This window comes from Bos mutus, chromosome 24 (genome assembly GCF_027580195.1).
Source record: "Bos mutus isolate GX-2022 chromosome 24, NWIPB_WYAK_1.1, whole genome shotgun sequence".
In the NCBI taxonomy this organism is placed as follows: Eukaryota; Metazoa; Chordata; class Mammalia; order Artiodactyla; family Bovidae; genus Bos; species Bos mutus.
Window position 1 is genome coordinate 23,930,256 of NC_091640.1, and position 15,037 is coordinate 23,945,292.

At 36.7% G+C, this 15,037-nt stretch overlaps 1 protein-coding gene across 1 annotated transcript in view; it reads left to right on the top strand.

Moving 5' to 3' along the window:
• CCDC178 (coiled-coil domain containing 178) overlaps positions 1 to 15,037 on the top strand; it is a 379,230-nt gene that overhangs the window by 28,382 nt on the left and 335,811 nt on the right. The window contains exons 4-6 of the mRNA XM_070361801.1: positions 5,160 to 5,182; positions 8,476 to 8,561; positions 11,854 to 12,054. Of these exons, the coding sequence (XP_070217902.1) occupies positions 5,160 to 5,182; positions 8,476 to 8,561; positions 11,854 to 12,054 (310 nt within the window). The remainder of the gene's footprint in view (positions 1 to 5,159; positions 5,183 to 8,475; positions 8,562 to 11,853; positions 12,055 to 15,037) is intronic.

Below are 15,037 nucleotides of genomic sequence, written 5' to 3' on the forward strand. Positions count from 1 at the left end.
ATTGGGGGCAGGAGGAGAAGGGGACAACAGATGATGAGATGGCTGGATGGCATCACTGACTCAACGGACATGAGTTTGAGTGAACTCCGGGAGTTGGTGATGGACAGGAAGGCCTGGCGTGCTGCAATTCATGGAGTCACAGAGAGTCGGACATGACTGAGTGAGTGAACTGAACTGAACTGAACTGATTCTAATGAAAATATCTTCAGAAAAGTAACTTGTTTTTTTCTGTTATCTGTTGCTTCATGCATGCGTGTACACACACACACATACCAGAACTTTGTGGCTAGAACAAGACATTTATAGTTTTAGCAGTTATACTTAAATCTTTGAGACATTTTACATCCAGGAGACATGTATGTACTTGAAGCCAAAGATAATGGTGGATTAAAAATTGCTACCCTGCTCCTTTCCATCTCCTTACCTTAACAGACAGTCTATTCTCTCAACCTTTAAACATAGACTTGGACTTGTGACTTGTTTTAAACAACAAATGTATCAGAAGAAGTGTCATACAGCTTCTAAGAAAAGTCTCAAGAGGCCTTGAAGCTTCTGTCTTTGCTCTCCTGGTGCCATAAGTTCACCAGGTAAAGAAGCATAATCTAGCCTCCTTGAAGATGAATGACCAAGTAGAGGGACAGGCCCAAGTTACAGCAGTCACAAAGCATCACTTGTGAGTGAGGTTGTCTTGAACAAACTATCCTAGTCAAGGGGCCAGATGACTGCATTAGTTTGAGGTCATATTAGTGACCAAAAAATCACACAGCTGAGCCCATCATACATTGGTGACTGACAAAATTATGAGCAAATAAAATGGGGATTGTTTTTAGCCACTGCGTTTAAGAATGGTTATTATGCAGCAGTAACTCTGCATTGTTGAATATGACCCTAAAGTATACAGGCATATCTGCATATTATGCCACAAATTGTGAGTAAAAGTGAGTAAATTGGAAAATTTGATTCTGTATATTGTTGAAAATGAAACTTGCTCCTTCTAATTTACATGCTTCATAATATACTTTTATATTTGGTAGATAGTTCCATCCTTTTTTTTTTTTTAAGTGTCTTTGACTATTCTGTTTTAAAATTTATTTGGCTGCATTGGGTCTTAGTTGCAGCACGTGAGATCTTTGTTGCCTCATGCGGGACCGTTTGTTAAGGTGCATGGACTCTCTAGTTGTGGCAAGTGGGCTCCGGTGGTTGCAGCACACAGGCTGTCTAGTCGTGGCATGCAGGCTTAGGTGCTTGGCAGCCTGTGGGATCTTAGTAACCAATCAGGAGTTGAACCTGTGTCCCCTGTATTTTAAGGCAGATTTTTAACGACTGGACAGCCAGGAAAGTCCCTAAACTCTCACATACATGGGTAATGAAATGATTACTTATTTTAGTCTGTTTTATATTTGAATAATGACACTCATGTGTGCATGCGTGCTAAGTTGCTTCAGTTGTGTCCAACCCCTTGCGACCCTATGGACCACAGCCTGCCCGGCTCCTCTGTCCATAGGATTCTCCAGGAAAGAATACTGGGGTGGGTGGCCATTTCCTCCTGCAGGGGAATCTTCCCGACCCAGGGATCAAACCTGCATCTCCTGAGACTCCTGTGTTGACAGGCAGTTCTTTATTGCTAGCGCAGTTGGGAAGTCCAAAGAAACTCATACCAAATTTCGTTTTTCTCTTTTATAATATTGTGGAGAAAAGATATATATGCCTTCAATTTATTATTATATTCACTTATGTTCATTCCAGTATTTCTGTTATATCTGAATAAATTCTTATTTTTCATGTTATAAACTTCTTTCAAATATTTGGATACTCTTTTTTGTCCTTGTATTTATAAATGATAAACCAGACTGATTACTGGTTGCTGGCATAAGTTTTTGCTGTTTTTTGTTGCTGTTATTATTTGTTTGATTTTTAGCAACTATCAGAGTCTGCTTACCTCAAAGGCTTTTGTCCAGCATATAAAAATTTCTACTCAGGCTCTTTGTAAATAGGAAGTAGTATGCTTAGGCAAGAAAGTTGTGGGCCTTTCCTTTTGCCTTAATAAGCTTACTTTTGGGTTCATAGCCCCTTATAATCTTTTCACTCATTTGTTCATCTGCTTTTGTTTTCCCGCATGGACTTATTTGCATCTATCTATGTAAGATTCTGCCGGTTGGGGAGGCTCTATTTTGCTTCTCTCTAGAGCAATAACTTAAGTTCTTAGATATTCTCTCCAACTTGGGCATATCTCCAATGTGATTGGAGAATTTTTCTCATGGCAATGTCTAGAGGGTAACTTTTTGGCTGTGTATTCTGGATTCTTTGGATGGAAAGCAGCAGACTGCCGTGACCTATCTCATCACAGGCAGCCCCTCCATTATTTACTTTGGTTCAGTTCAGTTCAGTTCAGTCGCTCAGTTGTGTCTGACTCTTCGTGACCCCATGGACTGCAGCATGCCAGGCTTCCCTGTCCATCACCAACTCCCAGAGTTTACCTAAACTCATGTCCATTGAGTTGGTGATACAGTCCAACCATCTCATCCTCTGTCGTTCCCTTCGCCTCTTGCCCTCAATGTTTCCCAGCATCAGGATCTTTTCTAATGAGTCAGTTCTTCACATCAGGTGGCCAGAGTATTAGAGTTTCAGCTTGAGCATCAGTCCTTCCAAAGAATATTCAGGACTGATTTCATATAGCACTGACTGGTTTGATCTCCTTGCAGTCCAAGGGATTCTCAGAGTCTTCTCCAGCACCACAGTTCAAAAGCATCGATTCTGTGGCACTCAGCTTTGTTTATAGTCTAACTCTCATATCCATACAAGACTACTGGAAAAACCATAGCTTTGACTAGACGGACCTTTCTTGGCAAAATAACGTCTCTGCTTTTTAATATGCTGTCTAGGTTGGTCATTACTTTTCTTCCAAGGAGCAAGTGTCTTTTGCTTTCATGGCTGCAGTTACCTCCTGCAGTGATTTTGGAGTCCAAATAAATAAATAAATAAATAAAGTCTGCCACTGTTTCCACTGTTTTCCCACCTATTTGCCATGAAGTGATGGGACCAGATGCCATGATCTTAGTTTTCTGAATATTGAGCTTCAAGCCAACTTTTTCACTCTCCTCTTTCACTTTCATCAAGAGGCTCTTTAGTGCTTCTTTGCATTCTGCCATAAGGGTGGTGTCATCTGCATATCTGAGGTTATTGATATTTCTCCTGGCAATTTTGATTCCAGCTTGTGCTTCATCCAGCCCAGCATTTCTCATGATGTACTCTGCATATAAGTTAGATAAGCAGGGTGTCAATATACAGCCTTGACGTACTCCTTTTCCTATTTGGAACCAGTCTGTTGTTCCACGTCCACTTCTAACTGTTGCTTCCTGACCTGCATACAGATTTCTCAAGAGGCAGGTCAGGTGGTCTGGTATTCCCATCTCTTGACAAATTTGTTGTGGTCCACAAAATCAAAGGCTTTGGCATATTTCAATAAAGCAGAAGTAGATAATTTTCTGGAACTCTCTTTCTTTTTCTATGATTCAACGGATGTTGGCAATTTGATTTCTGCTTCCTCTGCCTTTTCTAAATCCAGTCATGTCTGACTCTTTGTGACCCCATGGACTGTAGCCTACCAGGGTCCTCTGTCCATGGAATTCTTCAGGAAAGAATACTGGAGTGGGTTGCAATTTCCTTCTCCAGGGAACCTTCCCAACCCAGGGATCAAACCCAGGTCTCCCACATTGCAGACAGACACTTTACCGTGTGAGCCACCAAGGAAGCATTTACTTTGGTTATCAGCAGCTTATTCTCACATACTGGGAATTTTTCATGAGTTCCACACAGAAACTTTTCACCTTCCCTGAAATGGTCTCCACTTGTTTCTTTTTTTAAAAATTTATTTATTTCTTTTTAATTGGAGGATAATTGCCTTATAATATTGTATTGATTTCTGCCATACATCAACATGAATCAGCCATAGGTATACATACGTCCCTTCTCTCTTGAGCCTCCCTTGCACCTCCCACTCCATCCCACCCCTCTCTGTTGTCACAGGGCGCTGGGTTTGAGCCCCTTGCTTCACAGAGCAAAGTCCCACTGACTATCTGTTTTATATATGGTAATGTTTATGTTTCAGTGTTACTCTTCCAATTCATCACTTCCTCTCCTTCCCCACTGTGTAGTCTGTTCTTTATGGCTGCATCTCCATTACTGCCCTGCAAATAGGTTCATCGGTATCATTTTTTTAGATTGCGTATATATGCATTAATATGTGATATTTATTTTTCTCTTTCTGACTTAGTTCACTCTGTATATTAGGCTCTAGGTTCATCCATCTCATTAGAACTAACTCAAATGTGTCCCTTTTAATGGCGGAAGAATATTCTATTGTGTATTTGTACCGCAACTCCTTTATCCATTCATCTGTTGATGGATATCTAGGTTGCTTCCATGTCCTCGCTTCCACTGGTCTCTTCTGAGTTATACTTTTCTTTGCTCCATTTTTACCATCAGTCTCATCTGATTACTCTGTTTCTGAAAATTCTCAAATATATTGTCCAGTGATCTTACTTATGTGCCTGTATATTTTTCTCCAAAATTTTGGTGTGATATGGGAATTGAGATCACGTATGTCTGATTTAAAATGTTGAATTGGATATTATCCATGAAATCCATAACACTCTAGCTATATACACTGTGTTTTTGGTAGTTTGTACCTTTTATAGCCCAAGGTAGTGTTAGAATACATCTGTACAACATAACTCCTACCAAGGATTTTATAATCCAGCAGCGGGATAATTCTACGAAAAACTAAATATTTGTAAACTTAACATGTAATTATGTGGTTTCCACTTTATGGTAGGATATTGAAATTTAATGGATAGTATGCACTTCCGATTGTGTGGAAAGTCTGTTAGGAGAAAATGGAATTTGAACTGACTGTTAGGGTAAAGGTAAAGTTCAGAAACAGGTGAAGGGTGAGAACAGTTAAGTGAGACTGATAACAAAAGCATAAGGCTAGCTAAGATAAGGGTATGCTTGTTGTGGAAACAACAGAGTATAATTTGACAGGAACAGGAGAATGTAAAGTAGAGTGTTTACAATTTTGTCAGTGAGTTAAGGTGTTAGTTAAATCTATTATTGATTTGAGATGTTAAAAATTTGACTTTCATCTTTTATTTTGACAGTTTGAAACTTCTTTGGAAGAATGGTAAGAAAATTTCACACTTCTTTTACATTTTTATGTTCAAATTTTTATGATTAATCTGGTGTAGGTAAGTTTATTTCAAAAGAAAAAAGATATTGAGAGCAGAATTTTATGTTATGTATTAATATTTATTTTTAAAAATGTAAGAATCAGGATGTCACTGGAAATAACAGAATAGGAATCTCCAGGGCTCTGTCCTATCATAAAAGCATCTATAACTTTTGGCAAAAATTGGTCAGAGTCACCTTCTGCAAAAATCTGAAATCTAGTTCAAAACTTGCAACAATAAGGGGAAAAGTTAATGCAGAAGGAGTGACTGTCTTGCCTGAAGGAAGGGCTGTGGCATTTGATATGTCCCACTTGCCATCTTCCAACTCTCAGATCAGTGGTGGTCATGAAGCAATAGCCTGAACTTGTGCAGATTGCTAGTGCCAGATGGAACAATATACATCTTATTCTCAAAGAATTATAGTTCAGTGTTTTGACAAGTCTGATGACTCCCTAAAGGGACTAACACAAAGATTGACTTTGTTTTTCCTGATTTAGAGAAATTACAGAGCTGGAGCCACCTCCAGGCAGTGTTTGCTGAAAGTATTTAAGGTCATATACTTGTCACCAGTGTCTAAGATTGTGGATAATTTGGGACAGACACTGAAAATATCAGAATGCCTGGGGATGAAGAATTTGGGGAAAGAGATATTATAAATGGGGGAATATGATTTTTCAAAGTTCTCATTTATATTGGAGAATTAAAAAATGCACAAATATGAACAGTGTTGGACATATGCTCAGGAAAGCCCAAGAAGACTTAATCTTTTATCTCTGGCTAGCCTTAGGATCTACACAGGCAAGAATTGAAGGTAGAGGCAGAGTTATAAACATCCTGAATAAGCATGAAAGAAGTACTCCAACTAAGAGCCAGTCCGCTAAGATTGGGAGCAAGCGTATAGTTTTCCCTTTTTCTTTTCTTTTTTTTTTTTCCTGACCTCAAATATTTAAGGTAACTTGGATAAAACTCAAGTTCACCAATAAGCTAAGAAACACTTTGGTGACCCCAAGTGAAAAAGAATGTGATATTAATACTACAGTAAGTGTTTGGAAGAATCGCTAAACAAACAAAAGCAACCCACAACAAACATCAAAAATAAACACAATAGAGGGATGGTAATCTTATTTTCATATCACATTGAGTACTCAAAATTTCCAGGTTTTTATAAAAATTATGAGGCAGGGGAAGAATAAAAGAAAATTTACTCCCATTATTAAGGGGAAAAACAAATGAAGAAAATACTCTGAGGAAGCATGACATTGTGCTTATTGGACGAAGACTTTAAATCAACTGTCTCAAATATCCTCAAAGGGATAAACTGTGGACAAAAATACAACAAAACCAGGAGATTAATGTCTCAACAAATATAGAATATCAATGAAGAAAAAGAAATTATAAGGAAGATCCAAATAGACATTTTGGAGCTAAAAGGTACAATAACTGAAATGAAAAACTAGAGATGTTCATCAGCTGAGGAGGAAACCTAGAAAATTCATATATATAAATAAATTAGACAGCATGCTATAAAAAACCAGAGAGACAATTTGTAATCTCTGGAAGTAATTAAAAGCACTTTGAGATGAATGAGAATCAAAACACTGTGTATCACAACTGAAGAGATGAAGTAAAAGCAGTGCCCAGAGAAAAATTCATAGCCATAAATGATTATACTAAAAGAAAGACACCTAATCCAGTAACCTAACTGTATGATCTAAGATCAAGAACAAAACAAGGATAGCCATCTTGCCACTTTTATTGAACATTGGAACCCTCATACAATGCTACTGGGAATGAAGAAGTGGACCAACCACTGTGAAAATGTTTGCTGTTTCCTCAAAAAGCTAAACCTAGAATTACCATATGACCCAGCAATTCCACTCTGATATATGTACCCAAAAGATTTCAAAACCAGTGTTCACCCAAAAACTTCTGTATAAATGCTTGTTATCATCAGTATTCACAATAGCCAAAAGGTAGAAACAACCTCAAATCCTTCAATGGACTCAGATTAATAAACAATGGTATATCTGTACAATGGAATATTATTCAATTATAAAAAGTAATGAAGTTCTGATACATGCTACAACATGGGTAAAATGAAATATTCTGCTTTGGTATTAGTTATTTTCTTGTGACTTTTATCAGAGGAAGTGTGCTTCTTTTTATACACATTGGAAAGGGCTGCACTGGTGACTCAGTGGTGAAGAATTCACCTGCCAATGCAGGAGACATGTGTTCAATCCCTGGTCCAGGAAGATCCCACATGCCCTGCAGCAACTAAAGTCTATGTGCCGCAACTACTGATCTTGTGCTCTAGAGCTAGGAAATGCAACTACTGAGCCCATGTGCAGCAATAAAGATGTAGCACAGTCAAAAATAGAGTAAATATAAAATAAATACAATTAAAACTAGTCTAGTATTCAACAATTGGACCAGATAAATACTGATAATGAGAAATGTTTCCTTATTCAATATATGGAACTTTCACTAGCAAAGTTCTTCAGAAAAGAAAATTTGGATATTTTTCTAAAACATTATTAACTTCAAATATGAAATCATACTTTTGCTCCTTACATTTTGTATTGTCTTCCCAGAAACTGCTAAACTGTAATTGGAGAAATAACTCTCAAATTATTTTCAGTAAGTTCTCTTTTTTTTCCTGATAGCAACTTTCTCAGAAGAGACTAATATCATTTAAAAAAAATACTGCTTTACTATCTCTCAAAAAATTTCAAGTCATTTTAACAAATTCTAAATTACTGTTAATCTACCATGAAGTATAAATGTCATTACCAATTAGAATTTTGCTATTTTAATTTCTTAAGTAGTACCATTATCATGTATAGTAAGTGTCACTGTAGACATTTAAAACTCATTGTAAAAACATCACCTAAAATTTGTTTGACTAACTGTAAGTACTGCTGCTGCTGCAAAGTTGCTTCAGTCATCTCCGACTCTGTGCAACCCCATAGATGGTAGCCCACCAGGCTCCCCGGTTCCTGGGATTCTCCAGGCAAGAACACTGGAGTGGGTTGCCATTTCCTTCTCCAGTGCATGAAAGTGAGACTTGAAAGTGAAGTCACTCAGTCGTGTCCAACTCTTAGCGACCCCATGGGCTGCAGCCCACCAGGCTCCTCCGTCCATGGGATTTTCCAGGCTAGAGTACTGGAGCGGGGTGCCATTGCCTTCTCCGAACTGTAAGTACAGTCCTTCTTTATTAATTGATTGCTTCTTTTCTGTTATAAAGGAGCAGAACTTCTTTCACAGAAGACCTGAAAAAAGATCTGAGTGTTGCTACACTGGTGAAAGAGCCCAAACCAGAAGAATTGAGAGGTAAGACTGTAACTCATATAGATAAGCAGAATTACATTTAAAAGCTCATTAGCTTTTCATTTATGTATTTCTGATATTCACAAGAGTCATGTATGAGTTTTATAATTCTTTTGAGTGTCTAGCAGAAGTAAGAGCCTTCTGTACTGTTTGATTAAATACTTGTTCAACAAATATGTATTAATTACTATAATATACTATATACTGCTCTAGGTCCTTCCCTGTCTACTTCTCAGGAAGTAAATGGTAATCCAGTACTGTCCATTAGGACTTTCTGTGATAATAGAAATATGTTTTGTCTCATTGTCCAGTAGGGTAACTACTAGCCACATGTAGCTTGCGAGCACTTAAAATGTGGTGACACTGAGGAATTTAAATGTTAAGTTTAACTTTAACTTACATTTAAATGTAAATTAATCACATGTGGTTCATGGCTACCATATTGACATTACAGCTATATATATATATAAAATATATATATATATATATATGGTTCAGTTCAGTTCAGTTGCTCAGTTGTGTCTGGCTCTTTATGACCCCATGAACCACAGCACGCCAGACCTCCCTGTCCATCACCAACTCCCAGAGTCCACCCAAACCCATGTCCATTGAGTTGGTGATGCCATCCAACCATCTCATCCTCTGTTGTCCCCTTCTCCTCCTGCCCTCAATCTTTCCCAGCATCAGGGTCTTTTCAAATGAGTCAGCTCTTCACATCAGGTGGCCAAAGTATTGGAGATTCAGCTTCAACATCAGTCCTTCCAATGAACACCCAGGACTGATCTTCTTTAGGATAGACTGGTTGGATCTCCTTGCAGTCCAAGGGACTCTCAAGAGTCTTCTCCAACACCACAGCTCAAAAGCATCAGTTCTTCGGTGCTCAGCTTTCTTTACAGTCCAACTCTCACATCCATACATGACCACTGGAAAAACCATAGCCCTGAAGACTAGCCTTCTAGCACAATTTTCAAATATAAATGTATAAAACTTTTATACTGGTATAAAAATTTGTATTAAAAATTATTTCAACATATTTGAATATATCTTTGACATTATTTTAAACACTTCTTCCTACTTATGCAACAAAACTTTGTTAAATGCCTTCCTTTAGTGAAGGATAACTAATAAACTCAGGACTCTGTAAAAGCATGAACATTTTGTATTTGCCTTTTATAATGAAAGTGAAAATCTGATTCAACTATTTCTTAAGTTTTCAGTAACAAATTCTAGGAGAAAATATCAATGTATTAATGGTCACAATAACTAATTCCAATTATGTTTATTATAAACATGTATATTTAACTCTAAAACACAAGGCAGTATCAGGATGAGGAACATTTATTGTAATTGTTTCCACTGATAAAAATGGGATTTTCCAGGTGGCTCAATAGGTAATGAATCCACCTTCAAGGCAGGGATATGCAGGAGATGTGGGTTTGATCCCTGGGTCGGGAAGATCCGCTGGAGGAGTGCATGGCAACCCTCTCCAGTATTCTTGCCTGGAGAAACCTATGGACAGAGGAGCGTGAGTCTTTCCATAGGGTTGCAAAAAGTCGGACATGGCTGAAACGCCTGAGCACACCCACACCCTAATAAAAATGCAGGTGGTTGCTCACTTATTCAACATGAAACAAAAAAACTAATTGAGATGGTATTCTGGAAAAAAATCCAGAGAGATGTTAAATAGAATTGGAGACACCTTAAGTTATACACCTGGAGAAGGCAATGGCAACCCACTCCAGTACTCTTGCCTGGAAAATCCTGTGGGCGGAGGAGCCTGGTAGGCTGCAGTCCATGCGGTTGCTAGGAGTCGGACACGACTGAGCGAATTCACTTTCACTTTTCACTTTCATGCATTGGAGAAGGAAATGGCAACCCACTCCATAGCATTTGTTTTAGACTGCTATTGTAGAAACAGTATAAAAGACATCTTGTATAATGGACACCTTTGGTAAAACACATATATATCTAATCAGAAGTGCTTCAATTTTAAGTGGCATTAACTCCATCATATCTTTCCAACTGAAGCCCTGTTATAGAAATTGAATGAACGCTGATTGGAGAACAGTGTTTAATAAGTATGTTGTAATAAAAAACAGACCGTTTATTAGAAGATAAAGTGTCTAAGATATTGTGGAATTTGAAAAATAAAGACAATAGACCAAATAAATAAAACCCAAATAAAAGATCAGGCTGGAAAAAGTTAATTTTGTGCATTACAATAGAAAAACCTTTTTCTCAAGAATTCTTTTCAAGCATATGCTGAATTTCTTTAACAAGCCCACTAGGTTAGAAATAAAAACTGTGTGAGTGGTGAGCTTGTACTAATAACCATTATGTAATACTATTTTCCAGCAAAAAGTAATGTCTTTATTGTTCAAAAGAAAGAGAAAACAAAATAAAAGAAAGTTTACTGTTAGTTGCCTTTCTTCCTGATCCAGTTTCACTGTTTGTCCTCCAGCCTCAGCTCTTTAGAGGCTTTGCCTTTTTTGACACTCTGTTTATATCTTTTTGTCATGTCACATTTTGGCAAAAGCCACTGTTTACAAGTATGAATTTCACCAGAATAGGAGTCATATCCATCTTTCTTACTGACCAACCTCCAGGGAGAGAGCATATTGTCTAGAATGTAACAGGCTCTCTACCCATTTCTTGCATAAATAGATGAATGAATACCCGTGTTAATCATTTTGTTAACATTAAACCTTATCATTCCAGAGCTGTGAAGCAGGAGTCCCAAATGTTTTCATAAAGAAGTTAATTGTATTATAACTGAATAAATAGAATTTGTAAACGATGATGAATTTCTGGCAAGGCTAACTAGGGATGTTATTATCTGATAAGATAAAGAATATAAAGTGTCTTGTTCCTAAGAACCATCTGAGGATTTTCAGTATTTATCTGATGTAATCACTAGGGTTTGCTTTTCCCATAGAGTAGGAGAAAACAGAAGCATATTTTCAAAATAAAGCTCTATAATACAGCTTGTGAATGGAACATGTTTTTTTTCCACTCAAAAATATTATGTGTGAAGCTAGTGGTTGAGACTTAGTTACTCTGATTGTCATAAAATATCCATTTCAAAATCTGTCTTCAAAGGTTATAATTAATGTTATGATTGTATTATAATGAAACTTGTCTTTACAAGGCTCATTCATTTTTCTAAAATTCTCTTGGTAAATGTATAAATATTAAAAGATAGCAATACAACTGGTTCCCTAGCTCCCCCTTCCACTACCATCCAGCTTACAGGCTGATTTTATTAGCAAATATGAATACATATTTCCCTTTTAAGATGAAAAGTGTCCTGACTTGAAGCAAAAAATGGAAACATTGCTATCAGAGGCCATCCATCTCATTAAAAGTCTGGAGACCGATCGGGCAGAAGCTGAAGAAGCTTTACAACGACAAAAATCAAGAAAGAAAAGGATTACCACACAAATTGATTCTTGGTCAATCTGGAAACTTCAAGAAATCCCATTAGCTGTGCAGAACGGTAATAATCAGGATTTTTCATATTGTCATTTAGTTTATTGGAGAGGCATGGATGATTAATTGACCTCTGAATTAAAAAATTACTTGTGCTTAAAGTGACCATATTATATTGCATGCAAACCAGTGTATATTTGAAACATACTATTAGTGATAATGCTGTGTTTGCAGACATAAATTGGGACTTCACTGAACAAACCTGGACCAGCTGTCATTTGGTATTTGTTGGAAATTCCATTGAATTTATGGTACCCAAGGAGCATGCAAACATTTGGCACATATTTCCTGTAATGACTATAATATTTCAGTTACTAGAAATTTAAAGTGATTTCCAGTTGGTGGCATCAGCTACATATTTAAACCTAGGAAAATGAGAGACATCTAAGTGATATTTTAGGAATTATATGCATCTTCTTTTGTGAATTCAATGGTAAATTCACATTGGGAACTTCTAGCAAGCACAGAAACCTAGGATGTTTCCAAAAGTCATGTAGAGTGCACTGGGACGACCCAAAGGGATGGTACGGAGAGGGAGGAGGAGGAGGGTTCAGGATGAGGAACACGTGTATACCTGTGGCAGATTCATGTTGATATACGGCAAAACCAATGCAATATTGTAAAGTTAAAAAAAAAAAAAGAACTAAAAAAAAAACCATGAAAAAAAAAGTCATGTAGATAACACATGTTTAAAAGGGAAAACTCTATCTTTTAAGTTACAGAAGGAGGGACATGTGATCAAGTGTTAAATAATCTAAAGGTTTTGGATTTTTCATTTTCAAATGTGGTATTTATCAAGCATACCAGACTACTTGATCCTTCTGAGGCTGGAAGCTTTTCTATGTTCTCATAGGGTAACAGCTTTAATTCAGGGTCCACATGCTTTATAAATGGGTGACATTAAGATTCTTATATAACCCATAATTTAAACCAAAACACCGAGAGAAAAAAAGATGATATTAGTTACTGCTGTTAGTCACATTCTTCAGGCAATAGAAGTAACATGTCTAAATCACAGATGTGTGACAAGAAACTCTCTTTATCCAAAGGAGAGGGTAATGAGCTACTGCTCTTTCTTCTGATGACTCTCCTTGATACTGAGCTGTTTGTATTTTCTATAGAAGTCAGTTAGACTTCAACTGCTTTTGTTGCCTCTGTTAGGATTCTTGAAGTTATACTGGTTCTAGACCAGTGAATTAGACCATTACTAATTTCTTAGCTTGAGTTTGATATCTAAATCTTTATAAGTTTTAAATATGGGTTTTTATTTCTTTGAAGTCATTATTTTTCTACCCAGAGTCCAGATAATGAGTTTTCTATTCATGTGTATTTAAGTCCAAAATTGTTAACATACTTTTAATAGCTAATTTAATTTATTTACTGGTTTTGAATCTCTTTTCTCTTTCTTCTTGAGTCAGTTTTCATCATTTGAGCCTTGTAAATAATTTGTCCATGTCACTGTAATTGTTTTATTTGCTTGCCCAATCTTGTTCCTAATAACTGTTTTGATATTTATAATAGCAGTAAAGATGACATATCTTTTGTACTTGATTTTGGTAATTTGTACTTTCTCACTCTCTTTTCTTCCCATCTTGGTTTATCAAAAGGCACAACAATTTTGTTGATCTATTTAAAAATTCAATGTTTGCTTGATTTCTCATATTTTTTTTAGCTTTGGTATAATTGATTTCTTCTCTGATTTCCTTTCTCATGCTTTCTTTGGGAGTTATTTAACGTACTATTTTTCTCTTCATAAAGTGGAAGCCTTGATTATTTGTTCAATACCTTTCTTCTTTTCTAGAGCAGACATCTGAGAACTGAAGTTACTTTTAGAACTTTATTAGTTGGATTTCATACATATTCATATGCTATGAGCTTATTTTAATTAGGTAAAATATTTTAAAAATTATTTTTGTGATTTCTTTTTGGATCTATTATTTATTTAGACATTGCTGTTTAGTTTGAAATTATTTAGGGATATTTTGCAATTTTTCCCCAACCTTTTTTTCTTTTGATTTCTAATTTAATTTAGAAACATTTTATTCACATTAAAATTGTTTAGAATAAAAATTATTCAGCATTTTAAATATTTTGGAGAATATTCTGTGTTTGGTCAAAATTAATGTACATTCTGTTGTTTGGTGAAGTATCTATAAATGTGTTAATTGGTTGATGGTGCTGTTTAAGGCTACTCTCTCTGATTTCTCTGTGTAGTTGTTTATTGAGTTGTTGTGAGTTGGGTGTTGAAATCTCCAACTATGGTTTCTCTGGTGAATCTGAGAAGAAACTAATGATACCAAAACTTTTTCAATTGCCAGGTTTTGTTCATTTATTTTAATTTTTAAAAAATCTTGAGTAAAAGACCCTGATAAGTTTTAAATAAATTAAGAAATGCACTACAACCAACATTTAAGTTTGGAATGGGACTTTTTTGGCGATTAGGCATCAGTGACAGATTTAGCCATGAGGGAATCCCTGAAATCCTAATATCCTTCTGTTCCCATTTTGATCCATCTATTTGGTACAGGAGACTTGGGGATAAAGCCTGAGTCTCAACCAAATGACAAGTCCGGTTAGAAGTCATTACATGAAGCTGAGAGTCCAAAGGTCTCCATTCCAGCATTAAGCATGAATCATGAGTAAATCTATTGCTGCAGTTGAATAGCAAAGAAAGTTGCTTGTTTCACTTAGTTAGTCGAGAAAAGCAGACAGTATTCCAAGAATTCTTAAAATACTGATCTAAATGGATTTGGGACTGATATTGGAGAAGGCAACGGCAACCCACTCCAGTATTCTTGCTTGGAAAATCCCATGGGCCGAGGAGCCTGGCGGGCTACAGTCCATGGGGTCGCTAGCAGTTGGGCACGACTGAGCAATTTCATTTTCACTTTTCACTTTCATGCATTGGAGAAGGAAATGGCAACCCACTCCAGTACTCTTGCCTGGAGAATCCCAGGGACGGGGGAGCCTGGTGGGCTGCCGTCTGTGAG